Below are 23,312 nucleotides of genomic sequence, written 5' to 3'. Positions count from 1 at the left end.
GTTGTACCGTATTTTTGTTTTGCGTTATTTTTAAACGTGTGTTTAGTGTGCAATAAAATATGTCTGCGGCCGGGTGTTGCAAGGTTTGTCTGTTCTAACTTTTCTCAGATAAACACGACAACGTTTCTCAGCGAAACTTAATGTTGTAGCTAGTCAGGAAGTGCAATTTTTTTTAAATCAGCTACTTGAAAGGAAGTATATTCATCAGAAAAAATGACCAAAATAAATAAAAAATGACCGAATTTTTTCAAGTCATTTCGGACAAATAACCGAAGTCTCAGCGAAAAAAAAAACCTAGCTGCAAGCTGTAGTGTGTGTACTGTGTAAACTCTTTAAAATTCGTTGCATATGTGGTCATCAACCCATCATGTAACGTAAAGGCGATTTTAGTGTCTAAAACTTTTTAAAACTTTTTGTAGCTAAAATTTAGACTAATAACGGACTAGAAGATTTCTTAGAAAATATTTTGCATGCTTACTACTCTCATTAGTTATAATTCATGGTAGAACCAAAGTGGAATCAAAAATGCATGTTAATATATTTAATTACATTTTCTTCAAAATTGTCAGATGCATGGCCATTTTTGAGATGAAAAATCATTATATTTTTCTGTTCTTATAGGTAAATTTGATCCAACTGAGCTGAAATTTGAACTAAGGTGTTTTTTCATAAAACTACGTCAGGAAAAAAGGTAGGGTCAAGCGGGGTCAAATGGGACGCGGGGGCAAACGGGCCATTCTGTTACTCTGTTTACTTATCACATTTTTTTCCTACTTATTCTTTTCTAAAATCGGAAGTTAATAGCTCATTTTAAAGCTGCTTTCCCATAGATTTGCATCATGTAAAACAAACACAGATCTACATTTGGAAAATATACTTTAGATGATGCAAAAAGTGGCCAAAAAATGTGAAAATATTAAAATTTGAAAATTTACCAAAAAAACTTTTGTATACCACAAAAACTAATTAAGCTGGTATGAAAATTTACTGAACAGCATACACCCCAGAATGCTGAATTAGTATGTTGAAAATATTAATAGTCCCACTTTTTTACTTTTTGTAATTTTTCTGTTTAAATAAAATGGGGTCAAATGGGCCACATTGGCTTTTTGACAAGTTATAGCTCACTTGCATAACTTTTTTAATTCTATTTAATTTATATGGTATTTTTTAGGTAAACAGGCCTATTATTACTATTAGACTTAGCTGTTGGTTGCATGATTAGCTCTAGACATGCCTTTTCTTCTTGAGCAAAAAGAAAATAGAAAGCATAAAACTGAAAGTGGTAAAGGCTTTGAAAAGTCCAAGATTTGAGAACCCTTCTAAACGTGCCATTGTGGACTTGATGACTGTCAATAGGAAAGAACTGCAGGACTTCATCACAGCAAACAACACACGATTTTAAAAAATTATTGAACTGCATTTTGACTTTTTGAGTCAAGACCCAACTCTTTCGGAACCCAATGACACCTACATTGCTACAAAATCGACTCTACTTGGCATGAGAGTTGTGAATGACATAACTGAATGTGGTGTGGCGAATACAAATTTGAGCATGATGTGCGAATACAATTTTCTGCTCACCAATGACAAAGAGCAAAAGCAGTTCCTCCTCATGACAGTCTAAACCTTTAGACAGCTGTATCCAGATAGGAATAAGTCTACACTGATGCAATAACTATAACTAATAACATTCTGGACATCTGTCAACACTGAACTAATTAATTTTGAGTAATTTTGTCATTATATTCCTATCATGTAATCCCGTGTTGCTATTAGTGTATTCCGTGAAGCTTTCAAAGTAGGTAGCAACCTTAAAAATGTTTTCAGTTGCCCCAAAAATTTGACAGGATTATTTTTTCAGGTATTGACACGATGCGAGAGGGTGTCAGACTTGAATTTCAAACTTTTAACTTTTCCCCAATTTATGAATCACCCTATTGTAATTGTATAGTATCCTCTTTTAATTGTCAACTATAGACCCTGCTGTTTGACTTGGCCCTTTTTACTCTGTTTATGACTGCCCGTTTAAAATTGAACATTTGTAAAATGTTTCCTTATTCATATTGTTCAATTTTAGTTGCAAAAAAGAGCAGTGCAAATTATGTGTTCTACCTTTATCTGAAAAAGGCGTAGAAGGCCTTTATTGCTAAAATTGTTGAGCATCACTTGAACAAAATACATGCCACCCAACAGGTATGTGATAAAATAGCAAAATTAAAGTTCTTTCCTTACCATTTAGACGTTTAGAAGTTGTGGCCCATTTGACCCCACAGCTGATGGGGTCAAACGGGCCACACCTACCCCAGCTTAGCACATTTTTTTATGTTTTTGCAAGTTTTCAATTTTTTTTAAAAATGTCTTATTTCATTGCTGAAAGGTGTAATGCTCTGTGGTAAATATTTTTTTTTTAAATTTCATCATAGGTTTTATGTGGCATTCAAAAAACTGAAAAAGTGTCCCGTTTGACCCCGCATGACCCTACGAGTGATCGGACCAAGTCTATTTTTTCGGGTGCATCTGCAACACCCTAATGGGCTTTTAAAGATAGGTTAATCCACAATCCACATATCTAGGAAGGACAGAGGGATCAAAATATATTGTTATAGTTGAGTTAAATCTACTCATTAAAAACATAAGACTAAAACAGGGCGACCACACAACCTTGGAACAGTTTATTTAAGGTCACGATTGTTAGTAAGTTGCTGTCTGCACAAACCGTTTTCATTGGACGAACAGTTTCTAGCCATATGACCAGCTTCGCCACATCGATAACAGTAGTTGCTTCGGGAGCGTTTGTCCTCAGAGTAGCTACCTTCCACTGAAACAATAAACAAGCAAAGTGACACCGCCAGCAGTTTCAAAGGTGAAAAGGTTTTGTGGTTGTTAACCTACAGGTACCAATCAACAAAATGATAACTCAAACAATAACACTGGAATTGCCCGTTTCGGCTAGTCCGATTCGGATAGTTCCCTATTCAGCTACAGTTTTGAATTGTAATTTATTCCACAATATCGTTTCTTTTGCATTCCGACAAAGAAAAATAAATTGAAATGAAATTTGATGCAAAATGTTTGAACTATTAAATTGAAATGTTTGCTCAGCTAAAATCGACATGTATCCTACGTCACCGTCTGTATGCAAACTTAGAATATATTAGAATCCTCAACTATTACAAAATTCCAAATCCAACGACGCCTTCTGTTTATTTAGAGAATGTCGTATTTTATTCCACAATATCGTTTCTTTTATAGTTGAAATTATCGAAGCTTTAGATGAGTGGGGTTTAGACCTAGCCACTGAGAATTTAAATCATATTCATGACACCGGAAACATCCCTAGTGATACTTATTTATTTTATTTATTTGCAATCAGACTCAAAGTCCATAGAATTCAAAATTTCAACAGTCAACACACAAAATATCAGACTAACACAACATCAAGCAGGCTACATCAAACAACGTACAAAATACTGTTGTAGTGAATATAAAATGTAGAATTAAAATAGTAATCAGAAGACATAACATTGCGCAAAAGTGGATTAATTGATCTTTTGCAAAGTTCTACAAATGCATAGCAATTTTTTCTTAATAGAGCATCAAATGTTAACATGTCGTTCTGTACCTGATACACTCTACTCTAGCACTGTCGCCTCTCGACAGCTTGTGGATAATTCTGTACGAGTCGTTGTAAGCAACTCGTATGCGATTTAAAGTAGAAGTTTTATAGTTACACCATAGCTGTGAACATAGCCATCGAAATAGGGTGGGCGGCGCCCACCCTGCCGTGAAACGAGGGTGGGCAAAATATGTTTCGCCCACCCTGTTTTCATGACACTTATGAAGTGTTCGTTACAATTATTTCCGTTTTTGTTAAACGCTGAAATATCCAACCAACTGCAGCGCAACTTCTTGTTTTATGCTATGTCTCTCGCTAGGTAACCGACAGAACAAAGCAATTCCGCAACAACGCTGCGTTGAAAAAAATGCGGTGCTCACTGCATTGTTGTTGCTACGGCAACTGCCACACGCTGGCAATTCCTGGTGAGAGAAAGCCACGTTTGACCTTTTCTCCAAATGGTCTCACTTTCGTTACGTCACAATCAAACTTCAGTTCCGGGTCAGCGTAAGGGAATATGAATATGACATCATAATGAACATGACAATAAAATAACCGATACAAACTAAAGACATATATACTGAAACAATTGCTTGTTACAAATCTTTCCTCACAAATTTGTTACTGGGTATAAATTGAGGCATCGCGCGATGCTGTCATTTCATTATTGAAAAGTTAAACATGAATCAAGGACAAGCATCTATTCGCGCATTCTTAAAACCAGCTTCCAAAAGCCGCCATGATAATGCTGAAGAAGCCACGTCGAGCACAAATAAACATAGAGATGACATTGATGAAGAAAGCAGTGGTGAAATCAATGTCTCAAGCAATGCACCGGCAGTTGTAGAAGACAGCATGAGCAATGGATCTCTATCTGCTCCATTTGACGCTAGCATGCTGCCAGATCAGCTTCAGGCTCGGGAAAGTTTCGTCAGCACTGTCTCCTGTCCGAACATTTTGCGACAAATTTGAAGGCGTCACTTTAAACAGGTCACAAGTCACCCGCTTTTTAGGTCACAAAGGAAAATATAAAAGAAGTTTGTTTAGTTTAACAGCGCTCATAAGATCGCAAGGCGCAAGAAAGCAAACATCAAACCCAGTGGCGACTCGTGCCATGGGGCTGCAGCCCCACCTGAAAGAAAGAGAAGAGGGAAAATATGTTTTCCTCTGTGTTCGTCCGACCCGGTTACTTTTTTACTTTTAAGAATTGCGTATCGAAAATTACAATATTAAAAGTTTCGTTTGGCAACACCGATTATGGGCAAACTTCTTTGCAGCCCAAGATTCTGGATTTCAAGCACTCTGATTGGCTAAAAATTATCCTTGAAGCTCGACCTCTTTTGGTATCTTACAGCAATTTTTGAATCTGTTAGGGTTGCATGGAAAACAGCTCCACCTAACAGAATAACTTTAAAGACTTTTTAAAGTTAGTTTTTATTTTGCAGAGTAGCGATGAGCCATGAATGTAAAAGTGTTAGCTGTAGTGTTAGGGTATTCAACAGGTTATAGGAAGTGCTATCTCAAACTTAATTGAACCTTGTATGCAACGACTAGGCTAGTCAAGGCTAAGCTCAATACTAGTAAAGTTTGTCTCCAAAGCAATATGATACTGTGAGTTTTTTTTAAATACAGCTTAGAAATACATCAACTTTTCAACAAAGTTTGAATGCATTTTTTCAAAATTTGGGGTAAAAACATGCTCAGAACGCACCAAATTTAATGCTATTTTTAATTTTTTCTGGGGGAGACCTCTCAGACTCCCCGTAAAATCGTTGCAGCCCCACTGCTCACAGACAGCACTAGCCGCGACTGATCAAACCTATTAAAGCTTAATTGCTGCAGCGATGCTAAACGCAGTCTTCGTGAGAAAGACTAACCATTGCATATTTGCGAACATACACATTCAATGAAATCTGTTTGAAAACTCTCGCCCACCCATAATTCCTCTCTTCTAAGAAAAAATCGAAGCCTATGGCTACGAACCATACATTAGCATACAATCTAAATCTTTACCAAAGAAAACCGGAGCAACAGAATGTTCACTCCACAGAACAATTGGGTCTGCTACTATTCGGTGAGTCCGATTTAATGAGTTCCTAACCTCTAACCCAGTGTTTCTCAACCCCAAGTCCGCGGACTCAAATGAGTCCCCGGAAGGGCCTGGATGAGTCCGCGAGCACAGTTGCTTTTGCTAGTAGTCAGTTCATATTGTATTACAAATAAAACCTAAAATGCTCCTATTTCACCAACTTTTTCTTAGTGATGTCATAATAAATTGGCTAAAATTCTAAAACTGACTGTGTTTTGCCGGTGAGATCACAGTCAGTTTTAGATTCGATGCCTGGTGAACAGTGTCAGACAGAATTACTTAAAATGGCTAAAAAAAAACAACTTTTTGCATATAATGATGAATACTTGAAGCTTGGATTTACTTCGATTGAGGTGAATGGCAAAGTGAGGCCGCAGTGTGTGTTGTGCTTAACAGTCTTAGCTCACAGCTCTTTAATGGACACGAAACTTCGTTGGCACCTAGAATCAAACCATGGAAATTTTGTTAACAAATCTCTTGAACTATTCAGAGAAAAAGAGCATCACGTGGAGCGAAGTCGCAGTGATCGCCCAACTGCTTGGGCAGAAATAGTATATTCTCACAGTCATGCAGTGCGTGCTTCTTTTGCGGTTGCATGGAAAATCGCTTGTGCAAAAGCACCTCACACAGCTGGAGAAAATTTGATTAAACCAGCATCTGTTGAAATGGCCAGGATAATGTGTGGTGATGCTGTTGCTAACAAAGTGGAAATGGTTCCTTTGTCAAACGACACCATGAAGCGGCGTATCGAAGAACTCTCAAGAAATGTTCTGCAACAAACAATCGCTGCCATGAGATGCTGTGAAAGATTTAGTTTGCAACTGGATGAGACAACCGATATCGAAAGTGATGCACAGCTCATGGTGTTTGTGCGATATTTTGACACAAATGATTTCGTTGAGCAGTTTCTGTTTTGCCATCCACTTGCTAAAAATACCACAGGAGAAAAAATATTCAAGAAAGTGGGCTACTTCTTGAAGAACATCAGCTTGAGTTAGCTGCTTTCCAAGGATTGAACTTATTTGTGGAAGAGAAAGATATCAATTTGGGCGTCATTCTACCCATCTTTCTTGAGCAGCTCAACACATTTCTTTCTGAATTGGATCGTTATATTCCTTCCAACGATTATTGCAGGATCTTTAATTGGGTTCGGAATCCTTTTCAGGTGTCAGCGCTAGAACTTCATTCAGATATGGACTGCATTGCTGAACAGTTGCTTGAATTGCAAAGCCGACAGATGGGGAAAGACAAGTTTAAAAAGGCTTCTTTGACTCAATTTTGGGCAAATGTGCAGTCGATGGAGCCTAGTCTTTCAGATCTTTGCAAGCAAGCTGCAACAGCTCTTTTGCCATTTCCAATCACATATCTGTGTGAATCTGGCTTTTCAACTCTGACGATGATCAAAACGAAGTATCGTAATAGACTTCAACCGGAAGATGACATCAGATGTGCACTGACAACCATAATTCCGGAATTCGATGAACTTGTCAAGCAAGTTCAAGGACAAGGCTCTCATTGAGTGTGTGTTGAGTGAAAAACAGTGCTTGCTTTTTTTGTTGATACCGTATTAAACTCTCTTGGATAGAAATCAAAAAACCTATTTTTTGTTAATATATAGCTTGAGTCCGCGGATGTATAGGTGAGCTTGAGAATAGTCCGTGGGTCAAAAAGATTGAGAACCACTGCTCTAACCCCTAACCCTAAAACGACAATGATAATTAGGCTACGGTACCCAATAATTTAAAAAAAAAAACTTTGAAAAAATCTCCGAATAGGGATCGGACTCACCAAATCGGACTCACCGAAACAGGCCATTCCGCACCAATTAGCCCTGTGAATCATCTAACAAAAGATTTTACTCTGAATCATGATGATGAGATTGAGACCAAAGTCCAAAACCAAAATCGGAAATTTCAACAGCACAGTTTGGATTTATTCCAGACAAAGGGACCACACAAGAAATTTTTACATTAAAAATGATAACAGAGATGTATGTCCGATTCTTCTTGTTTATTTAGAGAATTTTGTATTTTATTCCACAATATCGTTTCTATTGCATTCTTGCATTTTATCCAGTGTTTACCTTTGAGTGCCTTCCCAGACGGCAAAATCCGCCATTTTTACGAATTTAAAAATGACAATTTTTTTTGTCTGGGTTCGTTCAAAATAAGTGTTTTACATCAAAACAACATTTTTCATGATTAACAATAGAGGTTAATGAGATAAAGTCTCAGCGAAAACGTGTCAACAAAAAAAGACAGTTGCCAAATAGCGTTTGACATAAAAGATGAAGTTAAAACCTAAGTGGCAGTTTAGAATAAACCTGGGTTTCGGCGTTACATGACCTAGATTTCCTTTAGTTACTTCCTTCGTTATGAATATAAAACGTACCATATCACTATGTTATGAATATAGAACGTACCATATCACTAGGGATGTTTCCGGTGTCATAAATATGATTTAAGATCTCAGTGGTTGGGTCTAAACTAGGGTGCAGTGAAAAATTAAAATTTTAGAATTTCAACAAAAAGTGTGTCTTAAATGGTGGCTCTACACCTAAAAACAGGTCTGATGGTGTTTTCGAACAAAAAACAGGTCTGATGGTGTTGCACCCCTAACTGTCCGTGCAACGTTGGAAAGTTGTATGTGGGGTAGACCTTCCCAATCTCTGGACTTTCTTTTGTTTTCATCTATATTGTGACTTTTCTGCATGGGTTTTCAATGCTGATTCAAAAATATGCATAATTTCCTTTTTCGATCAACGTCTGGGAAGTTATTCGCTGTTGCTTAGCAACAACTTTTCAAAAAAATTACAAAAATCCCCTTTTAAACCCATTTACTTTTAACCTAGTATGCTGATATCTAGATTATCTGAAAGCATTTCTTCTGCTGAGGAATTTAAAAAAAAATTTATTAAAATTGGACAATCGGTACCAGAGTTATGACCGTTTAAGTACCCATATTACGCACTACGCAGTCACGCATGATTCATTTTTCTTTAATTTATTGCCAAATGATACTAGAAAAATGGTAAAAGTTGCTGTCAAGGGGTTTTTGGGGGTAAGGAGTTAAAAAATATATTAAAAAGTGTCTCAGAGCAACAGAAAAAAAGTTATTAAAAAAGTGATACGAACAGTCATGCATGAATGATTTTGTCGCAGTTGCTTCATTCCTACAACGAGATGTATTCCTTAGGCACCACAAACGTTAAATGCCTGGAGTCATATACAGTATAACGTGGAACCGATTGTCTCAATGTAGCTAACATCTTGGTACCCATTGCACTTGATGTTAGAATACACGCTTCATTGCTCGGAAAGAGCTCTGATCAAGTGCAAGATGGTCACGGTCCGCCACAATTTCAATAGCATCTCTCACCCAGCATAATGTAGTCTATGTATAATATCTAAATCATGTGGCAAAAAATGGATTAAGTCAGCTGAACTTAACGACAACCTTCTGTAATGCATTTCAGGTTTCACTATTGATCAGTTAGCATTTTCTACTGGTATCTTGTATGATTATATAACGTATTGTATACACTTCTACTGTCTAATATTCCGTGTGTATTCATGTATCCATCATGGAGCTGAGGAAGAGTAAAATGAACAATGGTGGTTTGCTTGGTAATTTGCAGGCTTTAAAACATTTTAAGGAAGGACAATTTAGACTAACTACTGGAGATGTTCTTCAGAAATACATATATCATCTTCAATTAAATCCTCGTAACCACCAGAGTGGGAAGCTCGCAGCTTGGGATACAGCAGTATGTCTAGCAAAAGTATGGCAGCCTGCTTGCATCCCACTGATAACAAAACAAAATATCCAAAACAAAATTATTCGTTTGGTTGATGAATACAAGAAATAAAAACAAAATCAAAAAAAATTTTTTGCACGTCCCTAGGTATGTCCAATGTCCATAGGCACTTTTTAAACTCTAGTTCTGTTGTGTTACTTGAAAAAAGTCAAAATCACCCCAGTATAGCCCACTGCTAATTTAAAGTATTATTGAGCCTATAAGTATAATGTTCTGCCTTTATTCACTAGTACACTTTGTTTGCTTACAGTTTCTTTTTAATAATTCTGAAATCCGTTTACATGTGCGAAGTAACATAAATACACAACGGTTCATGCAATATCAATATGAGAATATAAATGAAAGGGACTCATGAATACTACAATCCTCCCCAAGTTGTAGATTTGGATTAAGGGGTATGCTTTTCATATGACGAGTACGATAAATTATAGTTGTCACAATTTTCCAGTCTGATGATAACAAAACGTTGCTTACTCGAATTACAGTTTTACACAGAACAAGAATTAATCAAACATGCTTGTCATCAATCTATACAAAGGTCATTTGTGACTGGTTTGAAGAATGAAGAGTTTCTTGTGACCACATGAGATCCTTTTTTTTGCAGTGATCATCGAACCATTTATGTTGGTCACTTTGTAAGGACGCAATCCATAAGGGAGTGATAGTTTACTTTCTCTTTTAACTTTCAACAAAACCAAGTCACCAATTGAAATATCACAACTTTTAGCATGTGTACGTTTGTCTGCATATTTTTTCATTTTACATTTTGCACGAGTGTCTTTCTTTCTCAACGATTGGTCATTTACAGTAGTGAGAGCTTGAGGAGTAGTAATATTAGCTTTCCTCCCAAACAAGAGTTCGGCGGGACTTGTTCTGGTCGTGCAGTGTGGCGTAGCTCGATAATTTCTCAAAAAGTTATTCAAGTCAGATTGCCATGAATTGTGTTGAACATTTGAAATGCGAACAGATTTGTTAAGTGTTTTCATGAAGCGTTCAGCTTTGCTGTTGCTTTTCGGCCACAACGGAGTTGTCTTTCGATGTTTGAAACCTAAACGTTGGGCAAATTGCTTAAAATCGTAACTATTGAATGGCGGGCCATTATCTGATTTAAGCACAAGAGGAATTCCAAACATTGAGAAAATTTTGTCAACTACCGGTATCACAGATGAAGCTTTGGTAGAATTGACAATTTCTACAACAGGAAATCGCGAGTACTCATCGACAATTACTAGCAAGTATTTATCAGTGTTATACGGTCCAGAAAAGTCAATACACAGTTCAGTCCATGGTGCGTTAGGCAATGGTGACATTTTTAATGGTTCAACAGTGTTTTTAATGGTTGCAGCTTGGCAATAAATGCAATTTTTAACAGCGTTTTCAACAGTTTTGTCAATGCCAGGAAACCAAACTTTTTCTCGAATCAATGCTTTTGTTTTCACGATGCCTTGATGTCCTTGGTGTGCAAGAGTTACGGCTTGTTTTTCTAACACTCGCGGCATAACGATTTTGTTCTGTTCAAGAATCAAATCAGAGTTTGTTAATGTCAGCTCGTTCCTGATAAAAATGTATGGCTTGATGTCTTGATCTGGATTCTTCATGGCAGATTTCCATGCGTTGCTTTTGATGATGTTGATGATTTTCTGCATTGTGTCGTCACCTTTGACAGCATTTGTGACATCATCAATTGTCATTGCTAGTGGAATTGCTGATTGAGAAATAAAGTTCACATATTGTTCAGTCGCATCACACAATGAAGTGCAATGTGTGCTTCCCACGGGATGTCGAGACATGTAGTCAGCAGGGTTGTCTTTTCCCGGTTTATACGTCACAACGAAATTGTAGGGTTGCAATCTTAAATTCCAACGCTCAATTCTTGCTGGAGGCTTGGATGATGCATTTCTGAATATGAGTTCTAATGGCTTGTGATCTGTAATCAAATTGAACGGTTTTCGCATGCCATATAGATACAGATGAAAATGTTCACAGCCCCAAACAATTGCTAGTGCTTCTCTCTCAGTTTGAGAATATCTTTGTTCGACAGGGGTGAGAACTTTACTTGCATATGCAACAATCCAGGCAGGTTCATTAACATTGCTACGTTGAGTGAGAATAACTCCAAGTCCTACGGGACTGGCATCTACGATAAGCTATGTTTCTTTGTTCAGGTCAAAGTATGTTAAGACTTCATTCCCTGTCAGGCTGTCTTTGAGAGCTTGTATTGCGTCATCATGCACAGCAGTCCATTTCCACTCTGTGTTCTGATGTGTTAACTCTCGCAACGGTTGAGTGATTGTTGAAAAGTTTCTGATTGTTCTTGCACAATAGTTTGCTAATCCCAGTAGACTTCGCACTTCACCGACTGATTTTGGCGTTGCAGCATTCTTTATAGCATTTATTTTGGTGTCTTGTGCAGAAATGCCTTTGTCAGAAAATGTGTATCCATAAAATTCCAATTTTGTTTTGTTAAATTCACATTTTCTTTTGTTCAGAGTGAGATTCTTTTCTCGCAATCGTTGCAATAAAGCATCAAGATTCTTGTTGTGGTCTGCTTCAGTCTTTCCATAGACAATGATGTCATCGCTAATGTTGAGTGTACCGGGTAAGCCATCGAGTGCTTGCTGAATGGTTTTTTGAAAGAGTTCGGCTGCTGAACTCACACCAAAGTTTAAACGTTTGTAGCGATATAACCCATTATGAGTTGAGAATGTTGTTATGTATCTGCTGTCATCATCCAACTCAATTTGGTGATATCCTTTGTTCAGATCTAGCTTTGAAAACATTTTGGCTCCATTTAGTGCATAAATAAGGTCATCCACAGTTAGGCAGATGTGTCTTTCACGATGTATAGCCTTGTTTGGCATTCTCATGTCCACACAGATTCTTACTTCTTCTGGGTTGTTTGGTTTTGGTGGTGTGAAAATGGGGGATACCCAAGGTGTTGGACCATTGACTTTTTCAATTATATCATGGTCTTCCAAGTATTTCAGTTCTGTGTTGACTTTTTTCCGAATGTGAAATGGTATTCGCCTGTGTGGGATAGCTGTAGGTATCACTGATTTGTCAATGTGGAGTTTGGCTTTGAAGTCTTTGAGTTTGCCTATGCCTTGAAAACGGTCAGCATACTTGTTAATGATGCTAGAATTTGTACTAGTGACAGTTTGATTGATTATGTGCAACAGGTTTAGATTAACAGCACTGTTGTAGCTCAACAAACAGCCATGTGTTCCTTCCACTACATAAAATGTGGCATAAGTTGATTTATTTTTTGTCTTTATGTCAGCATGACATTTGCCAAGTAGTTTCATTGGCTTGCAAGAACCATATGTAAAAACTTTAACATTGGTTTTGAAAAGTTTGCATTGTATTTTGTTGAAGTTTTCATCATCAATAAGATTAGCTGATGATCCAGAATCAAGCAAAAATTTGATGTTTTTTTCATTGATGTTTAGATTTGCAGTAGGACTCTTTTCTGAATTTATTCTACATACATAAGCAATTTCTTCATTAGAATCTGATGTGTCATTACTGCTTTGCTGTTCAGATGTAGCTCTAACATTTCTTTGATATTGTTTTTGTTTAGTTAAACAGCATTTTTCAAAATGATTTGGTTTTCCACAATTTCTGCAAGTCTTTCCAAATGCAGGGCATGACTGCCTTCCCTTAGCATGAGGATAACTGCCTTTGCAAAAATAGCATTTGCTGATGCTTGTTGACTGTCTGAGTTCTGTTGGCCTAGTAGGTTTTGGCTTGAATGAATGCTGTTTATTTGTTGAGACTTTGTGCATTTTGTTGATCGATTGTGATTGACTGTGAGCCTGTTGTTCAAGATGTTCTGTTTGCTGTCGTGAAGTTTCAAGGGTTTTTCCTATTTCAAGCAAATTTGTTAGATTCAGATTTTTTGCTTCTAGAGCTCTGGTGCGTAGTTTTTTGTCAGAAGTTTTGCTGATGATTTGCCTTTTAATTTCTTTGTCAATTTCGCCACCAAAATCACAAGTTTGAGCCTTTTTTCTAAGTCTGGCGTAAAACTGATTGATGGTTTCATCTGGCAGTTGTGCCATTTCACGAAATTGCAGCACTTCATAGTCTATGTTTATCTGAGGCTTGAAGTAGTTACTGATGGCTTGTTTGGCAGCCTCATAATCATTTTCATTACCAGTGTTAGGCAAAGTTATAAAAATGTCGAACAGCCATTCTCCTGCATAGTGCAGTAGAGATGCTCGTTTGATTTTATCTTCTTTAATTTTATTGACAATAAAGAAGTTTTCTAAACGACAAACCCACTTGTTCCACCATTGTCCAGTTGATGAAGGATCACCCTCTTCAAAAGATGGAAATGCTTGCGAAAGACCAGTCATCTTGCTGTCTTACGTTGATGTGTTTAGCCTACGTGGTTTCTCAAACTCTACTCGTCGCCAGTTATAATGTTCTGCCTTTATTCACTAGTACACTTTGTTTGCTTACAGTTTCTTTTCTAATCGTAAAATCCGTTTACATGTGCGAAGTAACATAAATACACAACGGTTCATGCAATATCAATATGAGAATATAAATGAAAGGGACTCAGAATACTACAATAAGCATGCTTATATGAAATTTTGAGACCTAGAATTATAGGCTAGGTAGGATTTATTTTTACGTGCTGTGCTGGTGCTGCCTACCACTTAGCAGTTTGAAGTTTTGAGATTCATTCTCAACTTCACAAGCTGTGCTTTATGAATATTCGGCACCATACTTTTACCTAACTTACTCAAGTTATCAAATGGAAAAAATGAGCGCAATTCGTGGTAGAACACACCAATATTGGGAATGGGAATGATTCGCTATCAGTTTCTTCAATCTCCTGTTAGCATACAACCCAACGGTCACAAAACTCGCCCATATGCGAACAAAGTCGGCGACAATTAAATTAATTAATAGCCTGTTAGTTTTGAAAAAATCTGCCAGACTTGGGTCGTTTTATTTTTATCCATAGTTATCCAACAAAAATAGTCGTATGTATAGGTCGGTCACCGCTGGTTGCATCATCACAGCGCCCTATTGAGATGAATTTTAAGTAGGCCTATACGTAAAAGAGTAATAGACTATGAAAACAATTTGTCCATGTAGTAGGTCTGTATCCAATAATTATAGACCAAGTCATTTTCTTAATTTAACTTTTACTTGCCCTTTTTAATTCCAAATAATTATAAAAGCAGACCATAAAACAAACCCATTCGAAGAAACAGAAAGTGGGGTTAAAGGAAAAAAGAGACGAAAGTTGCAAGCAGCAGAAGCTGAAAAGTCAAGCAGGTTCTTCGCTTTAATTGGTTTGTAACGGTAGGGCCTAATCTGTATTTAAAACAAGACCAGTATGAGACACTAGCAAACAATTGACATTAAGGATAGGCCTACACACGACAAACCAACGATATTAGCAAACAGTAATAACTAGAAGGTCATAACCAAGTTCTGTCCGATTATGTCCAATAATTTACTTGTTAATAGGCTACAGTAACACAGCGTCAGATGAAAAACAAAGGGGAGGACGCGTTAGCTAGTTTTTATGTGGGAAATAACTTGGAAGGCACAAAGCGCAGCATTCTATCAAATCGATTAGCTCCGCAGTGAGAAGCCTTTGAATTTGAACGTAATAAAATGGCAATAACACATTTATTTTCTTCGTGATTTGTTCATAAAAGACTTGTATGCTAATGCCAGCATTTGACAAATGCAAAATAACAGTACCATCTTTGTATGCAATATTTAACTTAAATTGTTAAAAAGGGCGCACATCTAAACTTTGCCATGGGCGCCATTTTGCATAAGTACGCCACTGGTTAGGTGGGTTATCAAATTCCTGTTTTTTTGGCCCGTATAAGTGTTTTTTTTTCAATTTTCGAATGCTTCTACCACACAAACCAATCAAAATATTTCTCTAAAACCTACGAATTGAGTGCTCGAAAATACAAACTTAACCAAAAAGATTATGAAAATGTTCTGACACTACTTCCACAGTTTCTTAGTCAATAGATGATAGATAAGCTGATTGGAGCTATGCATTTTACATAATGCAGAATTATAGTGCAAACTGAAAACAACTTAATTTTTGAATACGACTTGATCATTTTCCTACAATTCTATTTTCACACCATAGCTCATTGATTGCAGGTGGGTACTTTTTTATGGGTGAGTTCAGTTCAGTTTATTGTTTTGATGGCGATAAACAAACAAAAAGTACATACAAATTCAGTGTCTATCAGCACAACAAAATGGCAACGAAAGACCTGTAAGGTCATCTGAGGTGAAAGCATCATTTTGAATATAAATTAATGGTCAACAGTGTCAGCATTTCAATGTTTATGATCACTAAAAGCATAGTACCTACTTATTTTCACTGTTTTCATGATAAATCATTGTTGAATTTTCTCTGACCTACATTACGGTCTTGAGATTATTTGCTAAAAATTATCAAAATGTTACATTTTAAAGACATAAAATTTATAGTGAAGGAGTTTGATCAGCAAAGATTTTATTTCATAAAATGAAAGAATAAATGTATGTGTTTGTCTGGTATAAATTTTAACATGACCATAAAATGCCCACGCGGTCATTTGGGGCTCTAAACATAGGAGCAAAAATGGGCTATTTCTGCCTGATAGGGTTTTCAGACCCCCATAGGATCTCTGTTAATGGCACCACAACTCTCAAATTCAAGTTGGCAGAAGAAAAGTTTCCCAATATTACAAATAATTAGGTTTTAGAGAAATAGTTTGATTGGTTTGGGCAGTAGAAGCATTTGAAAATTGAAAAAAATACTTATACAGGGCAAAAAAGCAGGATTTTGATGACCCACTTAACACTTATCCATCAAGACATGTTGTTTTCTACTATTAAAGTGTGTAGTATATACAGTTTATAATAAACTAGCACAGAAATTTTTAGTCTTCTACCACAGTTACAATAAAAGTTATCAGGCTCTGAAAATGGCTGAAATTGCTATTCGCTACCCCTAGCCCCAAGTCAAAAACGAGAGTAGCGCCCGAAATTCAAATGGCCGCCATGGGAAAACCGTTTAAGCTATTGCTCTAAAACTTAGGATTCTTTTATTTGGTTGCCTCAGGCATAGTATGACAACTTTTCAGCAACATCTGAGAGGTACTATATTACATTTTCTGTTTATATATAAAATGACCCACTTTTTTAGAGCAAAACCATGAAATATCTCAAAAATTAAAGCCAATTCGTAAAAACCGATGTCATTTTCGGATTCAGCGGCATCAAAATACCCCAAAACCGTTAAAACCTTTTTAGCACCAAAATGTGTGTTGACCAGTGTTATGCATTGAAGAATCGAATAAAGGTAATAAAGTATGAGGTATGTTTATTTCCAGTACGGTATGCTTAACAGCCTAATGATTTTTAAAGTTACATACGTATTAATTTTTGATACGGATGCATAAACAAGACGTTTTTTACAGATAAATGCAGATTTGACTTAATTTATTGGGAAGATGACATCAGAAGATGACGAGGAGAGTAAATTGAGTCCTGAGGTAGATGGCTGAGAATCTGCATTTATCAGTAAAAAACAACTTGTTTATGCATCCGTATCAAAAATTAATAGGTACCGTATGTTACTTTAAAAATCATTGGGCTGATAAGCATACTGGGAACAAACATACATCATACTTTATTACCTTTATTCGATTCTTCAATGCATAATTCTTGAAGCGTTTCAACCTCTTTCTATCAAGGGGTCCAAGAGATGCTAGTTGGTTTGTTTCAAGTAATTTAAGAAACTGTATATCTTCTGCCTTATCTTCTGGTAGCAATGTTTAGTTTTTGTTAATAAGATTCTCGGCATTCTTAGCAGATATCATAAATCGTGTTGTCAGTGCTTCTCGAAATTTAATTAAGGCAGCAGATTCCTTTTTGGCATGTTTTTATTCTTGTATTCATCAACCAAACGAATAATTTTGTTTTGGATATTTTGTTTTGTCATCAGTGGAATGCAAGCAGGCTGCCATGCTTTTGCTAGACATACTACTGTATCCCAAGCTGCGAGCTTCCCACTCTGGTGGTTACGAGGATTTAATTGAAGATGATATATGTATTTCTGAAGAACATCTCCAGTAGTTAGTCTAAATTGTCCTTCCTTAAAATGTTTTAAAGCCTGCAAATTACCAAGCAAACCACCTGTTGTGTTCTTAGCTCATTCAATCAGAGTCATACTGGAATTCTCTTTTATTATAAAATTGCACAACCAAGATATAGTGTGAAACCTGCAAAGTAAGCCCAAAACGAGAAGTGCCAATTGTTGTGATAGTTCCCTTAGGTAACTTAGCTATTTGATTTTCCAGTAGCACCAATTAATAGGAATGAATCAATTTGGCCATCCATCTGGCCTTGTGTGTGGCCCCAGAACGGTAGAATTTCACATTTTGTAGACCAGGACTGATATAAGCAATGCACAAGTTCATAAGTTATTTATAGTCATCTCAAATGAATTTGTATTTGCTTTGTGCAAGTTGAACAACGTCATCTTTGAGGTTCTGAATGAGATCATGTGTTGTTACTGGAAAGCTGTTGATATCCAGTGTACTTAGCAGTTGGCCACTGTGGAATAGAATCCCAGTTCTTGCGGAGTCTCATCAAGATGCTCATTTCTGGTTATTTTGAAACCTCTAGCTCTAGCGATTTCACCGATGTGATGTAAACAAGCTGACCAGAGAAGTTCCTTATCTTAAGAGCTACAGTAGAAGCAGTTTTTGCGTTTCTTTTTTAGAGTGTTTTTGTCGTTTTTCTGCACTAAGAATCCTACTTTCTTTCTTTCTGACTCGTGCGAATAAAATAGAGTCAAATCCGTCTATTGTGGCTGTCCTGTCTGTCATCATTCCTTTTAAGAAAGATATGTCTGCAGGATTTGATATAAGCTCCTCAACAAAACACTAACATACTGATTTCGCCTGAACCCGTTGTCATGCATTTTGTCCATTACTGTAATGCTATGGATAATTGGATGCACAAATTAAAGGCAGCATTTTTGCAATTAACTTCATACGGTAATTGTTTGCTTTTATATGTTTGCTTCAGTGTATTAACAGCAGTACCTTTAGAAGCATTATGAATTTGTTTTTCTTTACCCTATTTTTTAAAAAAACAATAAATTTCCAACTTTTTCAAGCATTTTTGCTGAATAAAGGCTCTGATGTCATTTTGCTAGCCCATAGATGATTTTAAACTGCAGAAATGACTTCCCAAGACTTGATTTAGTGGGGATAGACACCAAAACCACTAGCCTGCACCCACTAGAAAAAAAATTATAGTCAATTTAAGGAATTTTGCCTCGGCGGTCACTAGAGAGCTCTTGGATAGGGGTCAAACGGGGTCAAAAAATGTTTTTTCAAGTACCAATGTAAAAGATAGCCCAAACTGCATCTTTTGGCAGATGCACTAAGCTGAACCTAAAAATTCGTTTTTTTTGATCCACCCTAGCGCGCCTAACTGTCAGCGCCTAGTAGACGTGGACCCTAAAATGATGGCTTTGCAAAGCTTCTCTTTCATGCCGTTGCAAGCGTAAAGCTGAGCCGGTTTGTTTTTATGACATCATATTGCGTGAATAAATGACGGTCTGTTAATATTTTGTATTGCGGTTTATGCGACTTGAGCGTGAAACAAGTTTGGTATGCATAGGACGTAGCTTGAACGGACACACGTTAGGAGTACGTAAATCTCAGTCTAGTTAGTTGTCCCTCTTCTTGCAGTTGCAAATCTTAAAGGGGACTGTCATGCCGACTAGACAGTCCCCCTAATTGCGCCCCTGGATGTACCAATACCAATACTTTGGCCGATACCGATATCACTTTTTTAGGCCGATACCGATATTTTGGCCGATACTTTAGTGTTACAAAAAGAAGCAATTTTGGAATTTGCAAGTAATTATAACAAATGCTAAGTTTTACCGTATTTACATAAAACTATTAAAAAAAGCTTTGAAATGGCATATTATGCCAATTCAATTTTTTTTTAAAAGTTTTATGCAAATAAGGTAAAACTTAAAGAACAAGAGCACAAGATCAAAAGTAAAACCACAAGATCTTGTGCTAAAACACAAGCCGTGGCACCACCGCGACTGACACAGTGACAAGTTAGTCTAAAAACAAAAAATCCCCTAAATTCAAAATTAGTTGTGTTCAAGTTTGGTGCTTACAATAAATAAACCCCAAAATACGCCACAAAACCAACCAAATTTGGAAATTTATAAAGCAGCAAGGGGAACTTCAAATGGGCAACATTAGGTGCCAAAGGGGGCATTAATACGCCATTATGAGTGACAATGGACAGATTTGGAAGTCCTTGGCACTTGAAGATTCAAGAATCCAATCCCAATTCAATGTTGTGTCGTAATAGTAGGTTTTAGTAATGAAAGGCCACCGTGATTGAGAACTGGGGTATAAGGGAAGAAACATAATATCATAATTGGGGTTTCTGAAAAATTAATAAAGGGTTTGCGCAAACTCTCCAAATAGGCAATCATAATTGATAATAAGATGTAAAATGTAAACCAAGTCGCCGCCGCCGGTTTCTTCTAGCCAATTATTTAATTTCGCAATAGAATGATCGTGGATTAAATGTCGAAAATATGTTGTATCAAAGAGTGACGCAGAATTAGGTCAGCGCATTTGTTAAAAAGCTCGTTGTTAGCTCGTTGTTAAAAAGGAGAACTAGGTTAGTTAGTCTGTGGGTAAAACACGTGTCTTCATAGCTGAGAACGCTGTGGGTTAGTGACTTCACACCCTCAATGGAAACATCATAATGGAATAAATGGTCAGGTTATATGAAAGGCGGTATGCAGTTGAAACAATTTACTGAGCTGCGAGAAGTCAAAACAATTTAGGGTCGTTAGATCGTCCGGCAACACAGGATTACAATCCCGATAAAGCATTTAATGCGTGGTACAACGATTCTATTGCAGGACGTCGCCCAGACTTCAACAACGCTAAGTGATCATTTTAACATTGTTGCAAGTTTAATGCTATTTACTTGTGGTATCGTTACTGTATTTTGGCCTCCAAGCATGCAGATTTGGCCGCCAAGAAGAAGCTCTCGGTAGGCCACGATGGCTGCCGGAAAAAAATACGAGTTTTAAGGCCTGCTACGCTGTTCATGATGTCATCAAGGTTGCGTTTCTCGGAACAAAGGAAAAATGCAACTTCCCACCACTGCTATTGCTCTTGTTTGTTGTGTAATTACCAAAAAAAGTTTAAAGTAATAATCAACTCTCTGGCTGAATGCTGAAATGGCCACAATTGGACGGACAACCTAACATCTGATGGTTCAGGTTCGTTTAATTGGATATCAGTATGTCAAAGGTTCTACCCGTTTGCTTGTCGTTTGGTTGAGAAGCTTTTGCCAGGCCAAGACTACTAAGGTAGCAAAAATGTATATTTTGCATCGTTTTTACGTTGCTAAACGTTTAAAAAAACCATGTAACTTGGTTGTTTTTAGTAAGCTGGTTCTATCAGTTTGTGATTTAATTTCCACCTTTCGTTGTAATAAACTCATCAAGCTTAAACAATGTCAGAGTAGGCTAAGTAGGCTGCGCAACAAACTCCCACAGCCCCAGTTATCACCACTTGCTGCTGACAAGTCAAAGAACATAATATGTCTTTTGATGTTGCCTATTTGCGTTGCATTTTTGTGCTTTTTTTTATAGTGATACTTGCTCTTCGCTATTTCTGTTACGTTTAGATGACGTCACATTATTATGCCGATTTGAAATATATGATAATAATTTAATTCATGACGTTGTATGGATGAAAAACTTTTACAAGTTTTATACTCTGCTGAGAGTAAAAAAGAAACACAAATGATAAATATTGGAGAAATTGAGTCTCCTTACACAACTTAAGAATCGAACAACTCAAAACCGCTGAAACAAAATGTTTTGTTTAAGTGAAAGAATCACTCTAAGCAACCAATGTTAAAACTTGCGCGCAAGAAGTCATGAGAGTGTGACGTATCAAAAATTTGAACAGGTTGTTATTTTTCTAGATCAATGTGATGTTAGTTACTACTTTAAAAAAATTATATCTTTGCTTCTGTAGAAAATCCGCAGCAAACGCCTTTTTTTACGTGTTTAGTATCAGCCACAGTATCGGCCAAACTTTGCCAATACCGATACTCAAAAAATGGCCGATATCACCGATACCAATATATCGGTACATCTCTACATTACGACATGTTTTCTCCTTACTAGATGGTTGCACAAAAAGTCCTGACAGCTTTTCAGGTGCAATTAGAAAAGAAATCGGCTTTCCGAATGGCCTATTGCAGAGTTTTAGCCACTTCCATTTTCCACTCTCCCGACTTTACCAAATGACGTTACTGATGATCCAAGTTCAGACCAATTCTACGCTTATAGAATTTGTTGGTGCATCATTTTTGGAGCAGTGGATGAGTATTTGAGATTTATGGAAGTAGGACCTATCGTGCACTCTCGGTGGTTAACTCTTGGATGAAGAATTCTTTGATGATATGTTTCAACTTCAACACCATCCAAGAACCTTAAAGTTTTGGCTGAATTTTGTTTGAAAGTATATTTTTCTTCTTGGTTCGACATCAAACTGAACAACAAGATTTCTGATGGCAGCAAGAATTTCTTCAGAATGTTGCAGCGTGTTATCAAATTTTCAAATCAGCAAGTAAAAGATGAGGCCTTCAAAACTCTTCAAAGAAATGCTTATTTTGGCCACCACGAAAACATCTTGCTTGCAATGTTGTGTGACGAGGATGATGAAATTCGAAGATTGGGTGTAAATAAAATATGAGCATTACGAAATGGCTCTACTTCTGGAAAAGGTTCTGGATGGCATCGAGAAGAAGATGTGATTGTTGAAGATGTTGATAATTCCAACAAAGCAATTCGAAAATTTGTTTTACCAAAACTTAATGTCAAGGCAAAGTCATATCATGAACTTACTGAATTGGCACTCGAAAGCATCACAGAGCCACCTGCTGTCAAGGACTTAAGTGATGCTGATTTAAAAGTGCTGTATGAGTATGACAAACCTTTGAATTTAAAGCATCCCTGTCACAATCAAAGAAAGACATGTCAAGCTTGTTACTGAAGCTGCTGGAGCAATAGCTGGTTTTGAAAAACGAGATGACATGATCCGCCAGCGAATCAAATTAGGGGTAGGCTATACATATGGGGTATCTCAAAGTCAATTGGTGACACCTTGAAGTTATTCAGTATGCTCAGCTGATTGTTTTAAGACCTCAACTGGGTCATTTGAGTTATTTTTCAGGCAGTGCCGGTAAAAACAGTGTTTTGGATTGTACACCATGAAAAATCCCAGATTTCAGGCCAAAAAGCCAACTTTCAGTCTTGAGAAAACTACACACGCATATGCAAAGTTCGCGATTTCACTTCAGATATTTAATCGGCACTTGCAACCACATGTAGCAAATCGGGCATCACAATTAAGCAATCAGGACAAGCTTTCAAAATCATCTCAAGGTCTTTTTACAACCATACATATTACCTAAAGGTCGATGATGTTCCAGGATATGTGCCTCCAACAGATAGAACTATGTCAAAAGCATATCTGGCAACGGGCTATGAATCCTACAAAAACTCCACATGCGGGAGATTTTGATTGCTCACATGCCCGCATTAAAATCTTTTCTCCAGTCCAGCAAGAGTGTTGTATTTGCTGCTTTGGAAGCTCTACCGAAACTGTTTGGCAGTAAATCTAAACTGGCAGTGAATGATGGTCATAAGTCAATCACAATTCGAATTATTT

The 23,312-nt window shown here is 37.0% G+C and overlaps 1 protein-coding gene across 2 annotated transcripts in view; it reads right to left on the bottom strand.

The window, feature by feature from the left end:
• LOC145766426 (uncharacterized) overlaps positions 1–23,312 on the bottom strand; it is a 55,451-nt gene that overhangs the window by 22,036 nt on the left and 10,103 nt on the right. Inside the window, exon 3 of one of the 2 annotated variants that reach the window (XM_082578132.1) lies at positions 2,720–2,821. In XM_082578132.1, the coding sequence (XP_082434258.1) occupies positions 2,720–2,821 (102 nt within the window). The remainder of the gene's footprint in view (positions 1–2,719; positions 2,822–23,312) is intronic. The other variant, XM_082578133.1, reaches the window with a different exon arrangement.

This window comes from Aplidium turbinatum, chromosome 3, assembly GCF_918807975.1.
Source record: "Aplidium turbinatum chromosome 3, kaAplTurb1.1, whole genome shotgun sequence".
NCBI lineage: Eukaryota > Metazoa > Chordata > Ascidiacea > Aplousobranchia > Polyclinidae > Aplidium > Aplidium turbinatum.
This window is presented reverse-complemented; position numbering and strand designations above follow the sequence as displayed.